At 54.8% G+C, this 25,360-nt stretch overlaps 1 protein-coding gene and 1 non-coding gene across 13 annotated transcripts in view; both read right to left on the reverse strand.

Moving 5' to 3' along the window:
* Nucleotides 1-6,516: 6,516 nt before the first annotated feature.
* AP1B1 (adaptor related protein complex 1 subunit beta 1) overlaps nt 6,517-25,360 on the reverse strand; it is a 78,010-nt gene continuing 59,166 nt past the window's right edge. For 11 of the 12 annotated variants that reach the window (XM_057305921.1, XM_057305920.1, XM_044378983.3 and 8 more), the window contains 10 exons: nt 20,020-20,118; nt 19,249-19,508; nt 18,191-18,392; nt 16,726-16,869; nt 12,338-12,483; nt 10,529-10,658; nt 10,148-10,232; nt 9,349-9,435; nt 9,089-9,243; nt 6,517-7,536 (listed from right to left, as the gene is read on the reverse strand). In XM_057305921.1, coding sequence (XP_057161904.1) covers nt 7,462-7,536; nt 9,089-9,243; nt 9,349-9,435; nt 10,148-10,232; nt 10,529-10,658; nt 12,338-12,483; nt 16,726-16,869; nt 18,191-18,392; nt 19,249-19,508; nt 20,020-20,118 — 1,383 coding nt within the window. In that variant the 3' untranslated portion in view covers nt 6,517-7,461. Of the gene's footprint in view, nt 9,244-9,348; nt 9,436-10,147; nt 10,233-10,528; nt 10,659-12,337; nt 12,484-16,725; nt 16,870-18,190; nt 18,393-19,248; nt 19,509-20,019; nt 20,119-25,360 lie in introns of all 12 variants that reach the window. The other variant, XM_057305917.1, reaches the window with a different exon arrangement.
* LOC113245078 (small nucleolar RNA SNORD125) lies at nt 11,799-11,895 on the reverse strand. Its single transcript, XR_003312593.1, has one exon. It is a non-coding gene; the product is annotated as a small nucleolar RNA SNORD125 (small nucleolar RNA).

The raw sequence follows: 25,360 nt of genomic DNA on the forward strand, positions 1-25,360 counted from the left end.
GTTTGCCTGAGATTGCCCAGCAGGAAAGTGGCGGCACAGGCACTGGAACCCGAGACATTGGGTCATCAGTTCTGACCTTCTGAGCAGCCCAGGGACCAGAGGGCCTTTGGGAGAAGATCAGCTGGGAGCCTGTGGCCCCGTGGGGAGGGACTTTGAGGAAGCCCCTTTCATCCGTGGGGACTGAGTTGAGCTATGACAGGAGTGGGCCGCCTGGGCAACAGGCTTCCCGAAGACTAGCAAGCCAGAGAACTTGGGCTGGGATGGAATTTCAACGTTTCCCTCAGGGGTCCCCTCACTCCTTCCCCAAGCAGAGACAGCCAGGGGGATGTCTGCTGCCACCGTGGCTCCCAGGCTCCTCACATGCTTCCATTCGGTGCTCCCGGGAGCACGGATCAAGCAGCCGTACATGTGTTCGTGAGGTGCAGAGGACCCGGAGCTGGGCCCATGGTGGCCAAGCTGGTTCCTGCCCGTCCTCTGTGGCGCGTGAAGGGGCCAGGCATGCAGCCAGGCACAGACAGATGGAAAGGCCTGGGGGCTCTGGGGGCTGAGACGACCCAGGGGAGTTGCCCGCCTACCGAGGTTGGGGGCTCAGGAAAGGCCTGATGCCACGCCTAAGCTGAGCCCTGAAGGGTTAAGCCACAGAACGTGGGGTGGGCTGGGAGGCTGTAGAGAGGCCCCGGGCAGGGGCAGACCCGGGGGGGTGGGGTGGGGGGGGGAGAACCTGAGCCCACAGCCGCCTGATGCCAGCCTGCGAGCACCGCCCTTCCCTCCCCCCAGTGCCTAAACAGCTTCTCCCTGGCTGGCCTGAGTCCAGCCCTTCCCTGGGGTCGAGCATCCTGGACTGCATCCAGCTGCCAGGGCCATTTGCTCTGGCCCCGCCCAGCCCTTGCATCATGGTCTGTCCTGACCGTTAATCACAGCACAATACCACTTGTCCCAGCAGTGACTCAGCCCCCGAGCCCTGGAATGGGGGGGCACCCCTCTCTCAGATGCTTGGCATAGAGTGGGTCCTTGGTCATCCTTATAGCGCCACCCACCAAGCGTAGTGGTCAGCCTCTCGAAAGCCCTCAGGACCCGAGGAGGCAGCACGGAGTGGGGCTGAGTTTGAGGTCTCCTCGCAAGAGTGTGTAATCTGCGCAAATTACTCCAACTCTCTAAGCCTTACAGTTAGACTGTAATGGGATAACAATAGTCTTGACTTCACACAGTTGTTGTGGGAGGAGATGAGATAAAACAGGGAGAAAAACAAGACAATTTTGTAAGGTGGGGGGGGTACAAGATTTGTACCTATAAAGCAATTTCATTTTTATATGCAAATAGCTACTAGTTACAAAACAACGGAGGGACATGTGTGTCTACACGGGTCAGTGTGCACACAGGTATTTCCTAGCTCTGTCTGCCGAGAGGGCCTAGAAGTGCTACCCAGGAGCAACAAACACACCCAGCACTTAGATCTTGGTTTCTAAGGCCACTCGCCAAGGAGAGGAACCAGGCTCCTTGGAGAAATGGCTGCTGCTAGGGTTGGGGCAGGACAAACAGAAGATAAGCCTGGAGCATCTTGTAATTCCAGAGAGCAAGGAAGTCGCAAAGTAAAGCAAGGATGGGCCGTATCAAAGGGACACGGAGGCTACCCCGAAGAGCTCCCAATGGCCAAATTGGAACAATTTATGCAACAAAATAAATAATGTACTTTTGGATTAAACCCAAATTGGAAAATAAATATCCATGAGTCCAGACTGATATAAATGACTGAATTAATAAATAAATACAGGAGAAGAAACCAGTTCTTTCCTACAGAAGAATTTCAAGTCATTATGTGGCTACTCCCTGCCCCCACAATCTTGCCCGAGTGTAGGCTGCACTTAGTGACTTGCTTTTAAATAACAGACTAGGGAAAGGGGAAGAGAATAACTGCACAGCGGAGAAAGCTGGAAACACGACCTTGGCCAAGGGATCCAGGCTAACGTGACAGTGAGAGACCAATGTTGTGTGCCCTGATCTGATGTGACAAAGAAGGGCAACTCTCTGTTCTTCCTCCTAAAACACACAACCCCGTCTAACCATGAGAAAAACATCAGACAGACCGAAACTGAGGGATAGTCTGCAACATACCCCACCAGTACTCCTTGAAGCCGTCAAGGTCATGAAAAACAAAGTCTGAGAAACTGTCACAGATTAGAGGAGACTGAGGAGACCTGACAGCCACATGGCATGTGGGCTCTGGGAACCGAATGAGGACATGAGTGGGGAAATGAGTCAAATCTGAATAAAGTCTGGAGTGCAGTTTACAAATTATATATTACATAACTTATGTTATTTTATAAATACATATTATTCTTTTTTTTAAAAGATTTTATTTATTTATTTGACACAGAGAGAGAGAGTATATGCAGTGGAAGCAGCAGGCGGGGAGGGGCGGAGAGAAGCAGATTCCCCGCTGAGCAGGGAGCCCGATGCAGGACTCGAGCCTGTGACTCCAGGGTCATGACCTAAGCCAAAGGCAGTTGCTTAACCAACTGATTGGACAAAGAGGGTGAATAAGAGGGTACTATAAATATGGAAATATAAAGGTACAATACTTAAAAAAAAAAAAACCACAACGGCCAATGAATAGACAAAATTCTCTGCTGCAGAACAAGGTCCAGAAAAGTACTCATATACATATGGAAACGCAGTACATGTTACAAATGACATTTCGGCTCTGTGGGGAAAAAATGAATTACTCAGTGAATGGTGTGGAGACAACTGGGTAACCATCTGGGAAAAGAGAAAGTTGGATCCCTACCTTGTCTCTAACATAAAGCCCAGATGGAACAGGATAGAAATGCACAAATGAAGATTAGACAAGCACTAGATCAGGCAAGTATAGAAGAGATTAAAGGAAGATGGCTTCGGCACAGAAAAATAAAAGACAGTAACAAAACGGGGAGAAATAATGACAAATCAGTAAGAACAGGACCAATAACTATACAAATGGGCAAAAAATATGAAATATGAATGTGAAGCAGAACAGGACGTGCAGGGGCGCCTGGGTGGCTCGGTCAGTTAGGGCGTCTGACTCTTGATTTCAGCTCAGGTCCTATCTCAGGGTCGTGAGATCAAGCCCCGCGTCGGACTCTGCACTCAGCACAGAGTCTGCCTGAGATTCTCTCTCCCTCTCCCTCTGCCCCCAAACCCCGTACGCACATGTGCGTGCTCTCTCAAATAAGTCAGTAAATAAATAAAATCTTTTAAAAAGAGAGAAGAGGACATGCAAATGGCTCGCAAACGCACGAACAGAGGCACATGGAAAACACGGTAAGGTACCACTCTTCACCATCAGTTTGGCACACATCTATACACTGGGTTGTCTGCGACCGTATGGGGGGACGTAGGCATCTTAATCCTGGCTGGCGGGAATGTAAACCAGAGAATTTTTAGCAACAGCTATCAAAATTATGAGTGCACCTACCTTTGACCCAGCAACTCGTGCCTGAGGAATTAATCCATGTATATAAAAGTGAAAATTCCTTGCGGTATTACTTGTACCAACTCAATGGGCGTTGTGGGGCCCTAGTTCGGGACGGTAACCTCCCTGCAATGGAAAACCACACAGCCATTCTAAAAAGGCATGAGGACACTCTCTGTAACGGGCTGATGACGGAAAATTCTCCAAGATAGAAGTATGGTGCAAATCAGGGTGTATGCCATGCTACCCATTGTGTCTAAAAGGGGAAAAAGCCATATTAGACATCTTGAGTCTCTTTGGAAGGTAACATTGGTTCCTTTGCGGAGAATAATGAGTAGGATTTTTCACTTCTTTTTTTGCCTTTTGCATTTTGAGCCATGTGAATACATTGCCTTCTCAAAACAAGAAGTAAAACAGAAAATGCTATACTCCCTGATCTAGCATTTCTGGAGCTAGATCCTACAGCTACATTTGGGCCCACGAGCAAGGACGTATGTAGGCAGATACTTACTGTACCGTTGCTTGGACTCGCAGAAGATGGAAACAGCCCGAATGTCCGTCCGCAGGCACCAGCTACGACCTGTTCACACAAGAAATTCTGAGGTGGGTCTGTTTGTACTGATAGGTTAAGAAAAGCAAAGTGCTGGTAGTATCTGGAATGTGCTGCCATTTGTTTGGTAACTATCTCTGCGGATCTGAGTCTAGTCATGTACAGAATATTCCCGAAAAAAGCCCCAAATCTAGCAACAAAGTTTGCCTCTAGGGAGAAAAACTAAGAACTGAGGAAAGGTGGGAGGGATCTTTTGTGTGGCTTACCTTTTACCAATGGTCCAGAATCTAGCCCTCTCCATAGAGAAAAAATTTTAAAAAGCAAACCACTAGCTGAAGATAAAGAAAACAAGGTCGCCCCGCCGGCCTTAGCACAGTGTCGGGCACACAGGGGACCCTCAGGCCCGGGTTGAATTCCCTGACTGGCTGGGAAGGCCCAGAATCTGCGGCAGGATGCTAAGGCTCCTGAGAGGTGTCGGGCCCTGGGGTGGGACGGGCCCAAGGACCTCAGGACCAGGCAGTGCCACGTGAGGAAGGTGAAGAGGCACGTGATGGGTCCTCAGTAAGGTGGGGGGGGGAGACAGGGAAGCCCAAGGGCACAGCTGGGACTGATTGGCTCTCCCCTAAAGCATTTCTTCTAAAGGCCTGGGTCGTAGGGGTAGCCTATTGGTGCTTATTTTTCTGATGCAGTGATGTTGGGAAGGCCCAGGCTTGGGGAACTGGGAGTGAGCATGCTCTCTGCCTCAGTTTCTCCCTGCAATTTTTTTTTCTTTTAGATTTTATTTATTTGAGGGACGCCTGGGTGGTTCAGTTGGTTAGCGTCTGCCTTCAGCTCAGGTCACGATCCCAGGGTCCTGAGTTCGTGCCCCACGTTGGGCTCCTTGCTCAGGGGGGAGCCTGCTTCTCCCTCTGCCTGCTGCTCCCCCTGCTTGTGCTCTGACAAAATAAAAAAATTTTTTAAAAAAGATTTTGAGAGAGACGCTTTAACCGACTGAGCCACCCAGGCACCCCTCTCCCTGCAAATGTTAAGACTCTGTTGGGTCCCATCATGTCAGGTGCCGTGTGAGTGGGAGAAAGGCACGATCATGGTCAGGTCCTGCCCACAATGGCTTGAGGCCCGAGCACAGCTTTATACAGGAGGGCAAATCCCGGGTGTTTGATGGTGGTCCCAGGTACTCCATTCAAGCAGGCCAGCCTTTCTCCTAACCCCCAGGTACGTGGTCCTGGACCTCCTCACCCAACACCACTCCACCGCGGACAGCGATCCTGCACTTCAAGCCCGCCTTCAGGGGTAGAAGGGTGGGGAGCCATGACCCTGGCAGTGCACGCACCGGGATCTCGGATGGGAGCCAGGCCCCCCAGCAGCAGGAGCAGCAGGCGACGTTGCAGGCCAGGGTGAGCCTCCTCGAGGGCTCCAAACCCTTCTCTAGTCCACGCCGGGGGCATTCCAGCTGCATCGGTGTAGGGGCTCCCGAGCCCTGGACTTTCAGGTACCCTGAGAACTGGACTGTGCCATCAAGGGATGTGGTCGGCTCTAGACTTTTCAGCCGCAGGGGTCAGAGGTGGGGCACCAGAGGGCCAGGCACTCCTGCAGGTGCTCTTCTTTCAGCCGCCCAGCACCAGGAAGGCAGCAGTGGGTCAGAAGTGGGCAGTGCAGGGAACAGCTGGGCTGAAATGGGGTGAGGGCACCCAGGCTGCTCCCCCCACTTAAAGGCAGGCGGAAGGCCCCCGGGCCACCAAGCATTGAGAACCATAGACAGCTTTGCTATCGGGCCCTGCCCAGGGTCTGGCTGCCTTCCCCTGGGATCCAAGCCAATGCCAGCACTGGGGCCACACGGGATGACCTTGCTGGCAGCTGGGTGGGCACCAGCTTAGGACCCCCACTCAGCCAGCCGCAGATGCAGGCTGGGGAAGAGCCTGCCTTACAGGCTTGGTGCCCCGCCTACCCAACTGTTCCCTCTCCTGCAACAGCACCCCACCAGAGTACCTCCCCACGGCTCTTGGAGCCTTCGTGATGGCAGGGAGCGGAGGAAAACCAGAACAGAAGTCAGCCCTCTTGGCCAACATCAAAAGGCGAGACGGCTGGGTGGAGTTACAATCAAGGGCAGGAGCTGTGCCAGGGTGACCCGAGGCCTCAGAGGTCCGTTTTTAAGGACAGAGTAGAGGGAAAGGCGCTGTCCTCAGAGTGCCAGGGGAGGGGCCTGGCACACAGCTCGAGCCCTTGATCCTGGACCCAGGACCCCACCCACAAGAGCCTCAGGACCTGACACACCGGCCAGGGACACACTTGATGTCATTATTTTTATTCACTTTCTCTTTCTGAAAATAAGAGTTAACATACATTATATATACATGTGTGTATATTACGTGTACGACAGTATACGTACATATGTATATGTACGCGCACGTATGTATGCTACGAATATTACAGGTACTGCAGGGCTCAGAACACCGCCCTCAATCACGCGGAGGCCATTTTCAGTTCTGACATTTGGTGGAGGGGAAAAAAGTGTCCGTGATTGCCAAAAGCAGAATCTTTATTATTAAACAGCAGTACAGGAAAACCTAATGCTCTGTCAGACACAACTGAAATTTGGGAGGCCACGGGGAGGGTAGCAGACACTAAGGAGAAACCCCAAAGAAACCCCAGATGGGAAGTACCCCGCTCACCCACGTGCCCCATCCCTGTCTGCTCCAGGAACACAGGGGATGCCAAAGACTGTATCGTAGGCAGTCACCGTCCTCAGGGGCAAGAGAAGGAGTGGGGTGAGGGGTGAGTGGGTGTGTGTCACTGCAGGGGAGCAGGAGCCTGGGCCGGGGCTTTGGACGTTTCTGCCCAGTCTTGCTCGTGTGGGTCAGTGCTCAGGAGGCAGAGGCCTGAGTGCCACAACCACAGGGGCCCAGCCTGGGTGGATGCAGAGAGGGACGGAGGGTAGGGGTGTAGGCCCCGGGAGCCCCAGACCCCAGACAGAGGAGCTCTCCTGGTCCACCAAGGGATCCTCCACACACACCAGGACAGCCTGGCACGAAAGCAGGCAACGGGGAGGCCCTCTAACACTGACCAAAGAGAGACTGAGGGGCAAGGGGCTTCCCGGGCCAGGAGCCCAGAGGGAGCCACACACTCGCCCTGCAGGCACCGGTCGGGAAAAGGAAGAGAAGAACCCTGGGTCTGCCTGATCAGCTTCGGTGGCCTCTCTGGCTCTGTCTCCTTTGGTCCCCTCTTCACCTGACCCTGTCAGCAGCAACGGAAGAAGGGAGTCCCCGAGCACTGGGGTACACTGAGATTTCACTCCAGGAGGAATGCTGCCCTGCCCCGAGGACCCGGGTGGGCCCGGCAGTCAGGACCAGGGAACTCCGTGGTGGCCAGGAGCCTTGTTCAGCCTCTCCAGGAAGGAGGTACTGCCACTCCGAGGGGGCTCCTTGTTGGGGCTGGCAGAAGGCTGGGGTGGGCACTGGATGGGGCCTCAGTTCTTGAGGATGGTCTCGTAGGCCTGGTACACGTGTTGGGACACCTCTGGTGCTCGACATTTCAGGGACAGCTGCAGGGGGAGAGAGAGGACAGGGGATGGAGAGGGCTCCAAGCTCCCCGGGCTCCTCTCTGGGGCTGGGAAGGAACACAGGGAGCGACGAGAGCGTGCGAGAGCCAGATGGAAGAGTGTGGTGTGCACACGTGGCCTGGCGGCGGCGCGGCTGGGGCAGATGTGTAGTAAAGCAGAGGGGGCGGCTGCTGCGGCCAGCTGGGCGCGGACCAAATATACTTGCAGCCCACACACCTGCTGTCAGCCCAGCCACCGCGGCCCTAGCTGCGAGCAGCATGAATCATGAGCGGGCGGCTGGCGGCGAGGGCCCAGCCCCCGCCCCACAGAGCTGCTGGGGCCCGTCACCGCCTGTGAAGGGCTGGGGTCTCCGAGCAGGTCTCTGCTTGGAGAGATGGGGGCAGAGGGCGCCGGGGAGTCTTCCTGGGTTCCGGCACGAGGCTCTGCCGCTGTGAGCCGGGAGCAGGCAGAGGAGGAACAAGAGCCACCAGCACTTCTGCCAAAATCACTGCTGCTGAAGGGTGCGATTAGAAAGGGGAGGAGCGGATGGAGCTCCGGAAGTCAGCCGTGGTGGCCCTGCGGGGCCCCAATCTTCTCTGAAGGGCTCTGTGCACACTGTGCGTGCTGAGAAGTGGGGGTACCAGCTCCTCAATCAGGTTCACCTGGTTGGGAAGCTTTGGGGTGCCCCGTGCCTGTGGCCTGCGTGCATGTCTGCCCGGCTTTGGGGAGCGGCAGGGTGAGGCGAGGCTAGGAGAGGCAAGGTGCACTGGAGCCAGGCCAGGAGACGGGCGGTGCAAGGTGTGGCTGGGGAGAATGGAGGGGAAAGAGGAAGAGAAAAGCAATCTGCTAACCTCCAAGTCCTGCACCACGGGCGCCAGCAGGGAAGGTGGGCATGCAGCAACCAAACACAGGGAGATGGAAGTTACCACCACCGAAGCCCCCACCGCAGCCCCCGCCCAACCACAGTGCCAGCACTGCCAGCGGGGCCCGGAGAGCAATGTCTGGAGGGCCGTGCCTGCCAGACACTGGGGTGCAGGGGGAGAAGCAAAGCCTGGTGCTCTCTGGAGCCTGGAATAGCAGCACCGCCTCCAGGACAACCACGCACTTCGTGGAAGCCATGTCCTGACTGGGGTCTGACACGAAGGCCAGGAAGGACAAGATGCTCGCCATCAGTGCCCTCCTAGGTGGGCCCTCTGGCAGGGAAGAGTGGGAGGAGGGCCAAGGCCTGGGCCCAGCAGTGCCATTTCCCAGTCAGGTAGGCCTTGGGCCACCTGTGTCACCTCATGGGGCCCAACTGTATAGAATCTTCTAGTCCAACTCACTGGTGACACAGTTTAGTGTCTTACCTAGGTAACCTGATGGGACTGAGTTGGAAGCTAGGCACAGAATTCTGATGCTCGTTCACGTCAGGTTCAGAGGGACCCCAGCCTAGCTGGGCTAGAGCGCCCCCCATCAGACTGACCCCTGCTCTGGGAAGGAGCGAGGGAAGGAGAGGCTGCCCGGCACACGGAGGGAGACACCCCAGGGCTGGCAGGGCAGGAGCGGGGAGCCTCACCGTGAAGCTGGGGTTGCCCGGCTGGATACGCAGCTCCGCCAGCACCCAGATGCCGTTGGTCAGCTTCAGGGACTGGTAGAGCATGTCCTGGCCCTCCACGTTCCTCTTGGCCACCGTGAAGATGTTGCTGCTCTGCAGCCTGCTGCTCACGGCCTCTGAGAGCGAGAAGGGCCCCCAGTCAGCAGTGGGAGAGGGCCGGGGGTACAGGTGAGGGGCAGTGTGGACAGGCGGGAAGGCAGGGGAGGGCTGGCACGTCCTACCCGCATTGAGGGGGCAGTCTCTGATCTGGAACTGGGCTTCATTTTCATTGGGGATGTCCTTCCACGTGGCCAGGAACATCTGCCGGTCTGAGGGGGGGGGCAAGGTAGAAGATGGGACCCTGATAAATTAACATCCAGCAGAAGTGGGTCTTTTGGGGGTGCCAACTTGAAGCGGAAGGCAGGCAGTAGCTCTGCCACAGCCCCCTCTTGCTTCCCCGAACAAACCTTCAGCTCTGTGACAGCGGTCACCAGTGCTGCTCCCAAAAGATCCTGGGCTCCCCACCCCCTTGGGCCTTAAATCTCTCCTTCCCAGCACCCACATATGCACTCCCTCTTGCCCTGGCCCCAAGCAGCCTGCTCATTAATCACAGCCTGTGTCACAGGGCTTCTGTGGTGACCGAGAGATGATGTGGGCAAAGTTCTCTGCTCAGCTCTGAGCTGGCAGTGAGCCCTCCCGACATGCGGATGAGTCTTCTTAGGGGTTCCAGCCAGGGCACAGGAGATGGACATCGAGTGTGACACGGTCTGGGCTCCCCAGCTCGGGAGGCTGTGGGAGGAGTGCCTAGAGACTATGGGCAAGGCGGAGGGGCAGGCAGAGCAGAACTTAGGAGTGAGACAGCTCCGACATGGCAAGGCCCCCACCGTGGGACAGAGCTGGCTAGACGACACCCAGGGGTCCTTGATGCAGGTGTGACCCTTGCCTCAGGCTCTACAGAGGGGGTGGCGACTCACAGACTCCATCGTGGGGCAAAGCCAATCGTTATATTCCGGGGACCCTCAGGGCACCCTCAGGACTTACCCATCTTCCCATCCTCCACAAAGAGGACGTGCAGTGGGTACAAAGTGCTGAAGTAGAAGACATCAATGTTGTTCTTCACGGCCACCTAGGAACAAGGCCACCCGATCGGTCCCTGATGCTTGACACGACCGCTGAGGCCCCAGGAAGGGCCTGCTCCCTGTGCCTCCACCTGAGCAGGTCCCCTCACACACCTTCCCTGGCCACCACACCCCTCGTCCCCTCGGATCAGGCCTTCCCTGCCAGATCTCTGGCGAAGAGCACAACTCCACAGACACACCCCTTTGCCAACAAAGGCCAGGCCCCAGACCTCTCCACCAGGCTCCTCCCCTGCGGTAGGGGGGCAGGTAAGGAGTGGGGTGCTTAGCCTTGCCCGAAACACACCTGGAGGTTGTTCAGAGGCTCCATCTTCATGACCGAGCCCACCGTGTTGAGAGGCAGGGATATCTCCACAGTCTGGTTGGGGCTGAGTGGTGCGTGGACCTGGAGGGGGGCAGCAGGGGCCAGGCCGAAGCTGGGGAGAGAGAAGCCCCCGCGGGAATGGCAGGGGGAACAGGTGCTGACGTGGGATGGGGGCTCCTCAGGCTCCAGAGCTGGCAGGAAGCCTCTCCAGCAAGCCGGCTGCACCTCAGCTCTAGGCCCAGGACAGACAGACAAGTTCCTGACCCCCACTCTCAATGGCTGTGTGGACGGGAGGAATGAGCCCTGGGCCAGCTGCAGGCCTAAAGCCCATCTCTGCTCCACTTTTTCTTCTGGGCTACGCACTGAGCAGGCCCAGGTGAACACAGCCTTGCTCTGTCGTGCACTTGAGGAGCTCCAGCTAACACCAGCTGCTTGTAACTGAAGACTCTGAGCACCCAAGTTTCTGCTACCAATCCCCATCTTCCAAGAAGGATGTAACCATCCCAAGCAAGATACCAGGTTTTACTGTCTGGGCTACAACTGGTCAGAGAGAGATTCAGGAAAGCCCTACTTCTTAGTAAAGCAACACATAGGTAAATCAGGAGGGGAGGACCCCCATGAGTGTGAGACACAGGACCACGAAGTGACAGCTCACTGTGCCCAGGCTGGGGTTTGACATTACACCAATTCCTACCCTCATAAAAACAGCGAGAGGTATACATTCTCTCATCTTCCAAGACATGGAAACTTAGGGAGGGGCAGGCCTGTGCTCAGAGCCTATGGGATGAGCAGCACGGCTGAGATCCAGAGCTTGAGCTGCCTGACCCGGCCTGCACTCTGCCCGCGATGGCTCAGACCTGCCTGGGACCCGGTGGGAGACGATGTGGGGAACCCCAGGCCTCTGTGGTGGCCCGGCTCTTCAGGCTTTCCTGGAAGCTCCCCCACTGCCTGCTGTGTGATCCTGGGCAAGGAACTGGCCCTCTCTGAGCCCAGGTGTCATTATCTACGGAAAGCAGGACAATGGCATTGACTTCACTGGGCTGTCAAGTAGCTCAAAGTAAGATAATAGTTCTAAAGTCCTCGGCACAGGGCCTGCCACCCAGGGAGTTGTCAGCACGCTGTGAGTCTGTTGTGAGCCATCATCGAGACTCCCCCTTGCAGCCTAGAGTGCTTCTATGAACTCTAGGGCCGTCTGAGGATAAGGAGCAGAGCCGACAGCGGGTCAGGACCCACTGGCCTGTGGGCTCCCCCTGAGGAAGCAGCCCCTTCAGTCAACTTCTTAGAGGCTCAGTTTGCTCATCACTAGAGCCGCTCAGGAAGAAGAATCATCAGGAGAGGCTGCTTGGGTCCCCCAGAGAGCCCTGGCCTAGCTGGCCTGGTCCATGAGGACCCCAACGGGGCCAGAGAGGAAACCTTCCCCAGGACCTCCAGTGCAGGGGACCTAGTGGGGTGAGGAGCCGAAGCAGCCACCACTCCCCATCAGCCTACTGACAGCTGGGCCCTGAGGTGGCAGCAACTTAGGCCTGGAGAGGAGGCTCCATCCTGTCATGTGGGGTTTTTGTCAGCAAACACTCTTTCAGCAGTGGAGGAAGGCTAAAAGAAGGGGAGACAACCTACCCCTCTGCCTGGTACTTTGGAGTCCACATAAAGAGGTCATGGGGAAGGGAAAAAAAATCCTTGCTTTAGAGGGTTTGGGGCTGAGATGCACTTGTGAGGCACCAGACCCCTCAGAGCTCCGGCCCTGCCGGCAGTCCCAGCAGCGCTCTCATCGCACTGGCCTTAGGAGCCCACCTGTTGCGGTTAAACTGGATGGCAAAGTCGGTCATGACCTGTAGGGCCTTGTTGGTCAGCTGCAGGTCCATGGAGATGGAGCCCACCTGGCGGGTGAACGTCCCTGAAATCTCCAACCCCTTGGCCTTCATGGCCGGGAGCCACACCTACAGGGAAGACAGCGGAGAAGAGGCTCGTGTATGCCACTTTCATAAAAGTTCACAGCCCACCTGAGGGTAACTGCCCCCCGCCCCCGCCTCTTCTTCACCTTCTTTCTTCCTCTCCCTTAGAAGCCTCCCAGGTTCATCACAGCTGCCTTTACCACTAGGAGACGGCCATGTGGATCTTGGGATGAGAGGAACAATCCTGCATGGCCCACCCAGGGCCACCCCCACAGTGTGGCTGTGTATCAGAGAAGCCTGGAGTAGAGAGGTGCTCGGCGTGCCCAAGGGCTGACCTGACTCTTTGGAGGTCCAAGAAGGAACATTCAGTAAGTAGCGCTGAGAAAGGTGATGAGATGAGTGGGCCCTGCCAGCCTCCTGAAGGGCCAAGTAGAGTCAAGAAGAGCCCAAGGGCATCTGGGGCCTCAGCCAGAGCCCCAGGCCTCCCTGGCTGTCACAGTCTATCCTTCCACACAGAAGGCAGGGCTGGCCTTTTAATTGTAGAAACTGGGCTGACCAAGGACAGTACCTAAGAGGATCTCTTGACTGGCAGGCCCTCTGCTGCTTGGCTGTCACAGGAGTCTCAGCTCAAGAGCTGCCTCCTCCGGGAAGCCCTCACCTAGGTTCCTTTCCTACATCCACGCTACCATGACATTTTAGCAGATAAATGTGAGCCCGTGTGTCTGTCTCCCCTGCACCCAGTCAGCTCATCCTTGGCTTAGAGCTTGCTGTGGTGCTGGCATCCAGGCAGCGTTTGTTTGCAGAGAGACCAGCCTGAATTAAAGCCCCAACCATGCAGGACATCTGCAGGTGTCATCCAGGGCCAGGGCCGTGCACATGCCTTTGAGGCCCTTATTCTCTAGGATCCTTCACAACCCCCCGCCCCCGAGGTCAAAAGGCCCAGGCCTCCTCAAGAGCTGCCCTAAGGTACCCTGTGTCAGCGAACGTCTCACCGTCTCTCACCCCACTTCCCTCGGCACGCAGCACGCGCATCTGAGCCACAGTCAGAGTCCGCCAGGTAAGACGGCAGCCCCTGGGGTGCCCCAATCCCTCTCCCCCCTCCCTCCACAGCAGCTAAAGTCATCTTCTAAAGTACAGATCTGGGGGCACCTGGCTGACTCTTCAGCTCGGGGTCATGAGTTTGAGCCCCACATGGGGCAGAGAGATTACCTAAATAAATAAAACTTAAACTCCTCCAATGCTGTGACACTTCCACTGCCCACGGCCTCATGTCCCGGCGCCCCCCTCCGCCGGGCTTCGAATGAACCCGCTCCTCTGCTGCCGCCCCCCCCCCCGCCCCCCGGTCTGGAAAGTGCTTCTGCAGGCCCGCCCCCACCCCCGCCGTACTTGCTAACCTGATCATCCTCTGTTTCCCTGGGACAAAGGTGTGAGGGCAGAATCACAGGGCTTCAGCCGCAGCTGAGTCAGGGAAGCAAAGAGCTCCAAGCCCCCCACCAACCCCCCAGAGTGGCTTCCCGGGGCCCTGCCCCTCCAGCGGGCCACCTTTCACAGCTCTCGCAGAACTGCTTCTGTCACTGGGACTGGCTACTGCCTTGGAGACCTCGTTTCTCTTGGTCACCATGGCTTCATGGAGTCTAGCACAGGTCCCACCACGGAACTAACCATCAACATTCACTGAAGGACCCAAGGAAACGTCACCACCCACTGGTCCAAATGCTTGAGAAACTCCCAAGTTCTTGCGCAGAGAAAGCCTCATTCCCTTGACCAGGAAAGCTGGAGAACATATTTACTCCCACAGGTGTGGCGGGGAGAATGCACATGGGACAAACCATTCTAGGCAGTCACATGGCTGCTAGGAAAGCGCAGATGACACACCTACTGCTTCTGAAGAAGAACGCACTCGCACCCCCGAGACTCCTGTGTCTAAGATGATGGGGAAAGTCCCGTGTTGTAAGGACTCTCTTCCAGGCAGCCTGCCCTAAGTTCCTGACCGGGTGATCCCCTAACCTCTCATTTCTAGCACTCACTGTTGGTCCACCCATCTGGGCCTCACGAAGAAAAGGCAGCGACAGCACCCATTAAAATGAACACACACGCAGAGGGCCAGCTCCCGGGGGCCAGCTCCGGACTTTATATTCCTGGCAGCTCTGCAGTCCTGGCAAGGCCGGGCGCGCACAGGACTGCAGGAGTCTTTGCTGCTCTTCTGTCACTTGGTCCTGCCTTACGCCTGTTACGTTGGGCTGTGTGCGCTGGCCTCACACATTGAGGTAGCCAATCTGGGTAGTAATTAGTGATTCTGACAACCTATGACGCTAAGGCACACAGGACGTTCTCAAACACTGGGGGGCACGATCCTATCGGGATCAGGAATGGGGGCTTTGGTGCCACCACCTGCATTCAGTTTCGACTCTGTCACTTAGTTGTTTTGTGACCTTAGGCAAAAGCACTCAGATGTCTCCATCACAGAACAGGAAGAACAGCGCCATAAGGCTTCTGGTGGGATTTGGCGGGGTGGGGGCTGTGCCACGCCCCTGCCGTCCCTGGCACAGAAGTGTGCTGCTGCCGGCACTAAACCTGTTGTCTGCTGGGGGCTCTGGCCACCACCGCTGCAGGCACAGCTGCCACACCTGGTGAGGCCAAGGCAGGCGCTGGCTCATAGCTCCGCAGTCACAACCGAGAGGTCATCTCACCCTTAAGCCCAGCTGCGTCCTGCTCTGGGGAGGGGACCTTGGAAGAGAGAGAGGGGCTCTGGCTGGGAACCAAGTGGCAGACACGGTGTCTGCCCGGAGCGTCGTGAGGGGGTCAGGCCAGGTCCGTCCCCTCTAGAAGCTTCCTTGATGCTGAGGGTGTGGCCCACACCACACTCTCCTCACTGCCAGGCCCAATGTTCTTGCCTGCCTCGCAAACCCAGCTCTCCTTCCTCTTCCTTGCCCCTGGCTCCGCAACGGCACCTCTCCCGTCCTCCTTCTGGAGCCAGCATCCCTCCCTCCCTGACAGTCCCACCTCCTGAGGAGCTTTCCAGTGCAGCCTTTCGCCTCCGCCCTCAAAGGTGCCCTTGTCCAGGAGCCATCACCACACAGGAGTTCCTGCCGGTCTCCTCACCGGGCACCTTGCTTCTGTCCTAGCCCTTCCAACCTGCCCGCCACAGTGTAGCCAAAGCAATCTCTCTCCAGTGCGGATACCTTTCATCTCTGCTTAAAACCTTCTACTGGCTCCGCTGTACCAGGACTGAGAGAGACCCTCACGGCCTGGCAATGCAGACCTTGGCAGTTTTTTCCCTCCCTAATCCCTAGTCTAGGCGGGAGTCCTGGGGAGTACCAGCCCTCGGTAGCACGGTGGGCATCTATGGGGCACCCGCAGGTGGCACAATGACAGGAAGGCACCACATTCAACGGGCCGGGGTCAGGGATGCTGAGCGTGCCACCGGGAAGACAACAGTCTCCTCGCTGAGCAACTCTCCTTCATCCCTTGGTTTCAACACATCCTGAAATTGCTGGGAACCCAACTTTGGTGAAAATCAAAGAAAGCCTGTTCTTTGTTTTATTGCCACTTTACTGGGAGTCAGTCACCGCTTCAGGAACTAAGGGCCCCCCTAGCCCCATGGCTCACAGCACCCACGCTACAAACGCTGCCTGCGGCCATCTCGGTGACCCTACGCCGCTGCCAACACCTGACGACTTCGTCAGATCTGCCGGGGCAGACGTACCTGAGCCTTTACAATACTGAGCTGTATCATTTTATTCTCTTCCCTTTGTCTCCTTTACGAAGTGCTAGAATCTAATTCTGAAGTGATCTGTACAGGCAGGCTGCACAGTCCACATGTCTCCCTTGAGCACAGGAAATAGAGGATGCATTAGACAACGTCTGTCATCAACAAGGGGACCGGGTGGGACAGCCCTGAGAACTGCTGCTCCAACTAGATGGGATTTCTGCCGGTTCTCCGGGAGGTGCAGACTCCCCCTCCCCTCCAGGCCTTGGCACAGGCTGTGACAGCCACCTGGAGCCTTCTCCCCACTTTCGCCTAATTCTGGCTTGATCCATAGGCCTGAGCTCCAGCAACCCTGCTCTGGGAGGTCTTCCCAGGCCCCCAGGGCCGACCTAGCATCTCTTCCCTGTGCTCCCACAGCCCCTGGCTGCCCTCAGTATCGTGCTGGCAAACTGTTGCCCCTGGAGCCTGTCCCTGTTGGCCTGAGCTGATTCCATGGAATGGGCCATTTCAGGAACCCAGACATCAGTCAGTGTCTAACTTCCCTCTGCCCCTGCCATGGAAGGAGGTATGGTACTTACTGCTTTGGGGGCCACATACGATCCTGATAGCGTGCCCACGCCACTGGTCAGGTCAAAAAGGTCACTCAGGCCACTGCCCATGGATGCTCCTAGGTTGGCTGGAACTGCTGCTGCTGGGGGTGCCACAAAATTGGGGCCTCCAATCTGAAAAGGAAGGGAAAGGGGTCAGAGGCAGGCATTAGAGGTGGGACATGAGAAGCCTGGCATGAGTGGAGCAACCTGGCACTTTAGACCATGGGACAGGGCAGGAGAGGGGCTGCGGGGCTGTTGTCATACTAGCTCTAAGTTGCAGAGACAAGACAGGTTAAGGGGGTGGAGAAGAAAGACTATGCCCTCCCATGACCTGGAAGACTCCAGTCTTAGGGTTGACCTCTGGGAAAGGGCTGGGACATGTAGCCCACCGATAAAAAGGAGTACCCGAGACCATTGCTGTGAGGCTGTGCTAAGCAGACAGGAGCACACCCTCTAGGATTTCACCGAGGGCCCGTGGAAACAGAGCACGGGTGATCCTCGGGATGACCAGGCAACTTTGTCTTAGGGTGCTGAGGACGGGACACTGGATAGAAAGCCATGGCTCAGCAGGGAGGCACTGCTTTGACACTATCCACCCCTTGGGATGCTGGGCCAGCACTCAGGAAGAGCAGAGACAAAGGCTCGGTGGCACAAGGGTTGAACCATACCCCTTCAGGCTCATCCCCCATCTCCAAGCAGAAGCAGGCAGGGTGAAGAGAACAGGCAGCCACATGCAGAGAGAAAAGCCAGGAAAGAAGACAGAGACAAGAGAGAGAGGGAAAGAGGGAAAAGATTAGTCACTGCTGCTCCACTGAGAGGAGTCTGGGGTGAGACGGTGTCAGGCTTAAGGGGGGCTCAGACTATCTCGATGAAGGGCACTACTTCTGGGGCCTCACTCCACCACCCACATCTTGTGCCATGGCCTTTCCTACTCTTTCCTGTGTGATGCCTTCGGGACCTGAGCCAGACATGCCCAAGTGACACGGGCTCTGCTACCCCTTCCTCCTGGCTCCACCAGTTGCCTGAAGAAGTCCCAGGGAGATACCCAGTGCAGCCTTACCACCCCCTTCTACAGGGGAGGAGGGACTGTCCCTGACCCTTCATGGGCCTCTCAGGCCTCCTGGGCTATTGTCCCAAGCTGGTACAGGGTGTGGGGGTAAGTGGACACCAGTCTAGCTCCTCTAGCCCTACGGGCTCCAGATCTCTTGGGGCTCCGTGGCCCAGCAAAGGGCTAAGTCCCATTTCTGCCACATACTGTGTGCTTTTAAAGGGAAGGTCATCTGAACTTTTGAAGCCTCAGTTTTCTCCCCTCTAAGTAGGGAGCAACACAGTCACCTTCATAGACAGGTGTACCCTGAGGCCCTTGGTTGGTAAATGGCACAGGCAGGGCGCTCAGTGATTGCTCCTCTAAAGGTCATTATCAATGTCATCCAGAGGGGGCCCCAGGACATACCAGGCTGTCGAGGCCTCCACCAAGAAGGTCCACGGCTCCCATCTGCACTGAGGTGGTGGCCAGGGGTGGGCCGCTCACCGGGGGGCCGAGGTCCAGGTTGAGGAGGTCACCCAGCAGGTCGCCCTGGGTGGGGATGACATCCGGCTGCTCACCAGAGGGTGCTCCAGCAGGGGCCGTCTCAGGGCTCTCTGTGCTCTCGCTCCTGTGACAACACAGGAGGGGGAGGGTCAGTGGGGTGGGTGCTAGGCTGTTTCAGGGAGGTCAGAGTCCTCAGTCTCCAGGATCCTCCCCCAGGACAGGTCCCTGGGTCTCCACATTGTTCCAGAAGGGCTATCTAACTACATGCCCCCTCCTCTTCCCCTTTCCCACACATGATCCATCTTCTTGGCTCCCCAAAAGAACCAGCATCATGGGGGTGAGTGAAGGGAGGGACCCTCTGTATTTCCACCACTCAGTGCACTCTAGAGACTGGATGCCCACCCTGGAGCACTGGGTCCCCAGGCCAAACCAACCACCGCGGGGTGGCAGAGGAGGGCGAGAAGAACAGGGCTCTGGAATTAGAATCAGGTCTGGGCCTAGCTGTGCTGGCTGTGGGATGCTGCACCAGGCCTTCAAGTTCTCTGTCCTGTTGTCCTCGTCTGTTAAATGGGGATACCTCTTAGAGCTGCTGTAAGGATCAAATGAGGTCACCCTGGTACGTAGTAAACATTCATTATAAAGTCACTAGAATGCAAGCGCCTGTGTGGCTCAGTAGGTTAAGCGTCCGACTCTTGATTTCGGCTCAGGTCATGATCTCAGCTTGTGGGATCGAGCCCCACATTGGGCTCCACGCTCAGTGTGAAGTCTGCTTGAGATTCTCTCTCCCTCTGCCCCTCACCCCGCTCACACTCTCTCTAAAATAAATAAATTGATTAATTAAAAAAAAAAAGTCTAGAATGGTAATTTCCCTCAGACTCAGGCCTGGCCAGGAGTTACCACATCAGGCCTGAGTGCCTGGGCTAATGAACTGGAAAACCAGGTGGGGAGGCTCAGCCTGGAGACTGGCCCACTTTACTCACGAGGCGGTGCGAGGGGGCAGGCTCTTGTGCACCACGCCCCGGCCCCCCTCCACAAAGGCGCTGGGAGGCTTATGGTAGACGGAGGCCAGGGTGCCAATGTAGCAGATGAGCTCGTCCAGCAGCGTGGGCTCGATGAGATCTGTCTCTTCAGAGATGAGGGGCTTCTCAGCCAACACCACCTCCTTGGCAGCCACTGGGTCCGTGGAGAGCAGACGCCAGTAGATGTAGCCACGGTCCCGCAAGTCCGGGTTATCGGAGTCCTTAAGCAGCGGGGAGGTGATGAGAAGCAAATTAAAACTCGGAGCAGAGCAACTGGCTGAAAAGGAAAGAGCTCCTCCCAAAACCCCATGACCCAGGTATGGTCACAGCACTGGCCGACAACACTGATTCTGAGCAGTCCCATGAACCTGTCCCTAAACATGGCCTGGCCCCTCAATTTCCTCCCCTAGGCCATTCCCACTCCTGTCCCTACTCCTCACACCCCTCCAAAACCTGCCCTCCCTATCCTACAAACCCTCTGGTTCTCCTGGACCTCCCTCTCCTCTTTGGTTTGCAGTTTGTCTCAACCTTACCATGTGACCCACTCCATCTTGATTTATCTGAGACTGAGCTCCCTGAGCAGGGATCCTGGATTACTCTAGGGCCACCCCCCAGTGAGGCCAGTCTTTGGGGCAGGACCTTGGCACGAAGGTCTGGCTGGCTCCTTGGACCAAAGCGCCCTCTGTGGAGTGAGACCTGCACTGGGTGCAGCAGAAAGGCGGGGGCACTGACCTGAGTGGCCAAGCTGAGGACCTGCTGCACCAGCTCCTGGGTCTCTGTCGGCTTCTTCAGAAAGAGTTTCACGATGGCTGTCAGTAGCTGCAGCTGGACCTGCGAGAAGACAGAGGTGACGAGGAAGAAGTAGCAAGGGCTTCATGAGGGGATGGGAGGAAACCAAATGAGGGCCTTAAAGATGGAAAGGGGCATTTTTCAAAGGCCTTGGAAGCTGAGAGCAGCCTTCCCAGGTTTGGAGTTGGCCACAGAAGAGACCAAGGCCAGAGGGCTGTTGATAGTGCTGAGTCATCAGGACCTTGGCATTACCACTAAGGAAGGAGACGACCACTACTATTTGGCATCCCTACCCTTGGGTCCCAGAAACCTGCCAGAATTCCCAGCCTCACAGTGCCTTAAGGAATTTGCAGCTTAAAAAGGCAACACGTGTGGCTGGTGTGCTTCTTAAAGGGACCATCTGTCAAGAAGCAGAGATGCTGCCAGCGACGGATTGGGCCAGGAGGGCCCACGGAGTCAGCCTGTCATTGAGGAGCTGGGCTTCTAGCAGAAGGTGGGAACCACTCCTGCCCAGCCCTCTCAGCCCCCGTCTCTCACGCTGCTGCTGCTGCTGCTGTCTTCACCTGATCATGCCCCCTGCTGCCCTCGGCCTGGCCAACATCTTCTCACCCCTCAGAGCTCATGCTGTCCCCAGCACTCCCACGCCTCTGCAGCCTCCTGCATCACCCCCCCCCCCCATCAGCACCACCCCACACTATTAGAAATGCTTTTCAGCCACCGGCCTCTCCTGTGGAGACAGCCGTCTGAGGGCAGAGATCATGCCTGTCACCGCAGTATCCCTGGTTATTGCTCTATCGAGTGTCCAGTGTAGAGCAGGCACTTAAGAAAAACCTGCTAACTCAAAAAACATCTCTGAAAGAACAATTCTCTGCACATAGTCCTTCCCTAGCCACATCTCACTTTTGCCAGTCCTGGGACAAGAAGGCAGTCTGAGGCTCCCGAGCCAGGATCAGGGACAGGCCTGTGGCAGGAGGGAGGGAACAGGGCTTACAGCATCTCCCGGGTGTGGCCCGCAGGATGGAGGGTAACAGAATGGGCTAACAGCAGGAGGCAGGATGGAAGAGATGTGGTCCGTTTCTGGAACCAAGCAATCCAGAGTCCTTGTCATTTGGTTACACATGGGCCAACAGGAGAGGAGCTGGCTGGCTGTTGCCAAAGTAGGAGGCAACCCAGGGAGTGGCTTCTAGAACCTGGCTTCATCCCCTGGCCAGGTAGTCCAGGGGAAGCCACTTATCCTCATTTTGGTGGGGAGAAGGGTGGCCTGCTTCAGGGGGTTCTTGTGAGCTCACAAAATTGATTTATGACCACTGACTTTGAAGCTACAGTCACATCACACCTCATTTGAACGTGAGTCTGGACAAGTCATACAACGTCTCTGAGTTCGCTTCCTCATCTATAATGTTAGTATAAATACCTCACAGGATTAATGGGAGAGCCCATGAGACAAGAACTGTAAAGAACGTATCGTGTATTCTGCTCAATACACAACACCTGTCACCGTGTTCATCAATATCACCACAGCCAGCACACAGGGATTCTTTACCAAGTTCTCAACCCAGGTCAGCTGGCTGTCTGGCATCATTCATCACTATCGGGTCTGCTACACTGCCTAGGAACTCCGGCCACTAGCCTGAGTCCTCCCACCCCTCCCCAACACACTGACACCCGCATGTTAGCCTGCATGTTCAGGACAACCCTCCTGCAATGATGCTACTGCCCCTGCCATCCAGACAGGGGCAAGATGCAGGTTGGACTGACATACCAGCCCGGACAAGACTTTCTGAGCTCCCTGTCCATGGCTGGAGAGGCCTAGGAGACCAGGACAAGGTGGCTCAAAGAGACAATCTAAAGTAAGATCCCTGGGGCACCTATGTGGCTCAGTCGGTTGAGCATACAACTCTTGATCTCGGCTCAGGTCTTGATCTCAGGGTAGTAAGTTCAAGCCCCATGTTTGGCTCCACGCCCAATAAATATAACGAATACATATACATAAATAAAGTATAATAAATGAATAAAATAAGTTCCCAAACTGCAAAGCATTAAACAAGTATAAAAACTTTGGTGTTGTGAACCCAGGAGGCAAAGGGAGCTGGCCCCTGAATTAAAACCACCATCGCCCTTATCCAGCTACCGTGTGCAGAACACTGAGTGGCCAGTTTATACACATCAGCCAATCAGCTTTGCAACAACCCTGTGCTGGAGACAAAGAAACAGGCTTGGCAAGTTTAACTTGTTCCAGGCCACCCAACGGGGAGGAGCATAGATTAGATTCATTTCCTCAAGCCAGGCTCCTGCTCAAGCTTTCCCTTGTGACTTTTTCAAGCCGGGGCTCTCCAGCAGGCTTTGGCCAAGGGGGAAGCAGCTACAAAAGATTTACTTTATAGTATATGGGCAGAAACACCCCTCAGAGGACATCCTCTGCAGTAATCCCAGGCAGGACTTGATTGCAGGGGCACAAGGGATCCCAAGCCAGGCTCTGCTTCTCTCAGAGACAAGCAAGTGAGGAGGCTAGTAATGGTGAAAGTAAAAGCAGCCCAGGGCAGGCTGACAGCGGACTTGGCAGGTGGCGGTGGGAGTCAGTGATGGTAGGAGTTAGTACTATTATTTTGTGATGGACATCTGTTGTTTTTGCCCACCCAGCATCTAATCTGTCTTCTGGTAACAGAAATGCTGGCTTTCCTTCAAAGAATCACCCTCCTCTCTGCCCCCACCGAGCCTGGGATAGGAGTCTGACAGACCAGGCCAATTGGAATCATGGCGATTGGCTCAGGATAATGCAAACAGGCCTGGACCACTGCTGGAAGTACCAGGGGGAAGGGAGTTAGGGGAGTCACTATGCCTGGAACCACTGACCCCACGTAGGCCCTACTCCTGGGAGTCTTCCTAAAGGAGAAGCCGGGGGGCGGGGGGTGCAGACGGACACAGCCCTGATGCCACCATCTGGGCATCCGCACCCAAGCATGCTGGAAGAGAACACACTCCCGGAACTTATCAGCTACAGGAACCAGTAGGTCCCCTTTGTTGCCTGGACCAGTTTAGTTTTATTTATTTATTTATTTATTTATTTATTTATTTATTTAATTTTATTTTTTAAAAAAGATTTTGTGTATTTATTTGACAGGACAAGCAGAGGGAGCTGCAGAAGGAGAGGGAGAAGCAGGCGCCCCACTGAGCAGGGAGCTCCATGCAGGGTTTGATCCCAGAACCTTGGGATCTCGACCTGAGCTGAAGGCAGATGCTTAATGACTGAGCCACCCAGTACCCCATGGACCAATATATAAATATAATATAAATATAAACCAATTCTGATCAACACCAATTACCACCATTAGTGAGTGCTTATCATAGGCTGGGCACACATTAAGGACATTGCACAAAGCATTCCATTTAACTCTCAGAGCAACAGGATGAGGCAGAGTCTTATGAACCTCATTTTATAAATGAGGAAACTGAGGCTCAGAAAGGCAGAGAATTAGTGTACAGCCACCGAGCCAGGAAGGGGCAGAAGAGGAGTTTGGAGTCTGGGGTCTCCTAAGTTCAAGGCTCACGCTCTCACCCAACAGGTTACACTCCCCAGTTGGGCAGCGAAGATTTCTGTGCTTACGGATACGTTTTAAAAGCCCTCCTACATGAGCAGACAGTGCCTGGTTCACAGAAAAGGAAATACAAATGAAAAGACCCTCAACCCCACTCAACAGAATTGCAAACAAAACCAACCAAGGTACACCTTGTGGTTCATCAGAGTGGCAAAAACAGTTTTCGAACTTACTAGGTTGGCAGGGAGGTAAGGGGAGGGCTATGCCACTTCTGAGATTGGCCTGTAAACCAGAACAGTCTCTACACCAAAGGAAATGTGGAACAGCTTCCCACGTCCCCTTTTACCAGAAAGAATTTATCTAACAATTTATCCCCCAGCTATACTCGCAGATGTGCCCTACATAGATTATTCATAGCAGTATTGATTAAAAGAACAGAAAACTGACACCTACATATCCATCAGGGAAGGCTGGTTAAATAAACATGGCACCATGCAGCCACAAAGAGTCCCATCGGTTGGTAACAGCAGTGCCGTCAGACATATTTTTAAGGGAAAAAGGCAAGGTGCTGTATTATATGAACGTGTACAGTGTGCTACCAGTAGTGTTTATTTTTAAGTAATCTCGATACTTAACATTGGGCTCAAACTCACAACCCCGAGATCAAAAGTCACATGTTCTACCAACAGAGCCGGCCAGGTGCCCCACAGTATGAGAGGCGGGGGCCTGGGTGGCTCAGTCGGTTGAATGTCCGACTCTTGATCTCAGCTCAGGTGTCGATCTCAGGGTCACGAGTTCAAGCTGCACGCTGGGCTCCACGCTACTTATGGAGACTATTTAAAAATAAATAAATAAATGAGAGGCAACATATACATAGTGGATCCTCATTATCTGCTGAGCCCATATTTTCAAGTTGCCTATTTTCTAAAATGTACTTGTAACCCCAAAATCAACGTTTGGGGAACTTTCATTATCTTTCACAACGAAGTGCAGAGCAGTGAAAAGTTCAAGTTGCCTGAGGTACACTCCCAGCTGAGGTCAAAGGAGGGGACACTGCCTTGTTGCCTCCGCTCTCATACTGTGTACGAGTGTCCTTTTCACAACCTATTTACTGCCACATCTTTCACATTTTGTTTTTGTTGTTGCTTCACTGTTTAAAATGGCCCCCACCCCAAATGTCAGGCTGACGTGTTGTCTAGTGTTCTGAAGTGTGAGGAGGCTGATGAGCCTTATGGAGACAATATATGTGCTAGAGAAGCTTCACAAGGCATGAGTTATAGTGCTGGTGGCCGTTGAGTTCAATGTGAATGAATCAATGATATATATTAAGTAAGAAACACACAAAAAACAAGATTATGTATTGATTGACAAAAATGTTGTGATTAGAGGCCTGTAGGAACAATGGTCCAGTACTCGCTAATTCAGTGTTTGTGTGACTTTACAGAACATAATTATTACAAATAACGAGAACCAACTATGTATGTGTATGTTTCCTTGTACATAGAGGTGCGTATTCCTATACTGTCTCTGGAAGTATCCCCAAAGGCCAATAAATGACACTGATGATCTCTGTGAGAGGAACTGGGTCGCCAGGAAAGTGGTAGGAAGGAGACTTTTCACCATGCATCTGTTCCTATTTTTTCCATTTTGAAGTAAGGCAATGTATTACTTATCCAAAGATAAATATGAAATTAAAGCCCAAAATTTCTGCCTGCCTTCGGTGTCCACCATCACAGACTGTCCCCACA

This window comes from Ursus arctos, unplaced genomic scaffold (assembly GCF_023065955.2).
Source record: "Ursus arctos isolate Adak ecotype North America unplaced genomic scaffold, UrsArc2.0 scaffold_34, whole genome shotgun sequence".
Classification (NCBI taxonomy): Eukaryota; Metazoa; Chordata; class Mammalia; order Carnivora; family Ursidae; genus Ursus; species Ursus arctos.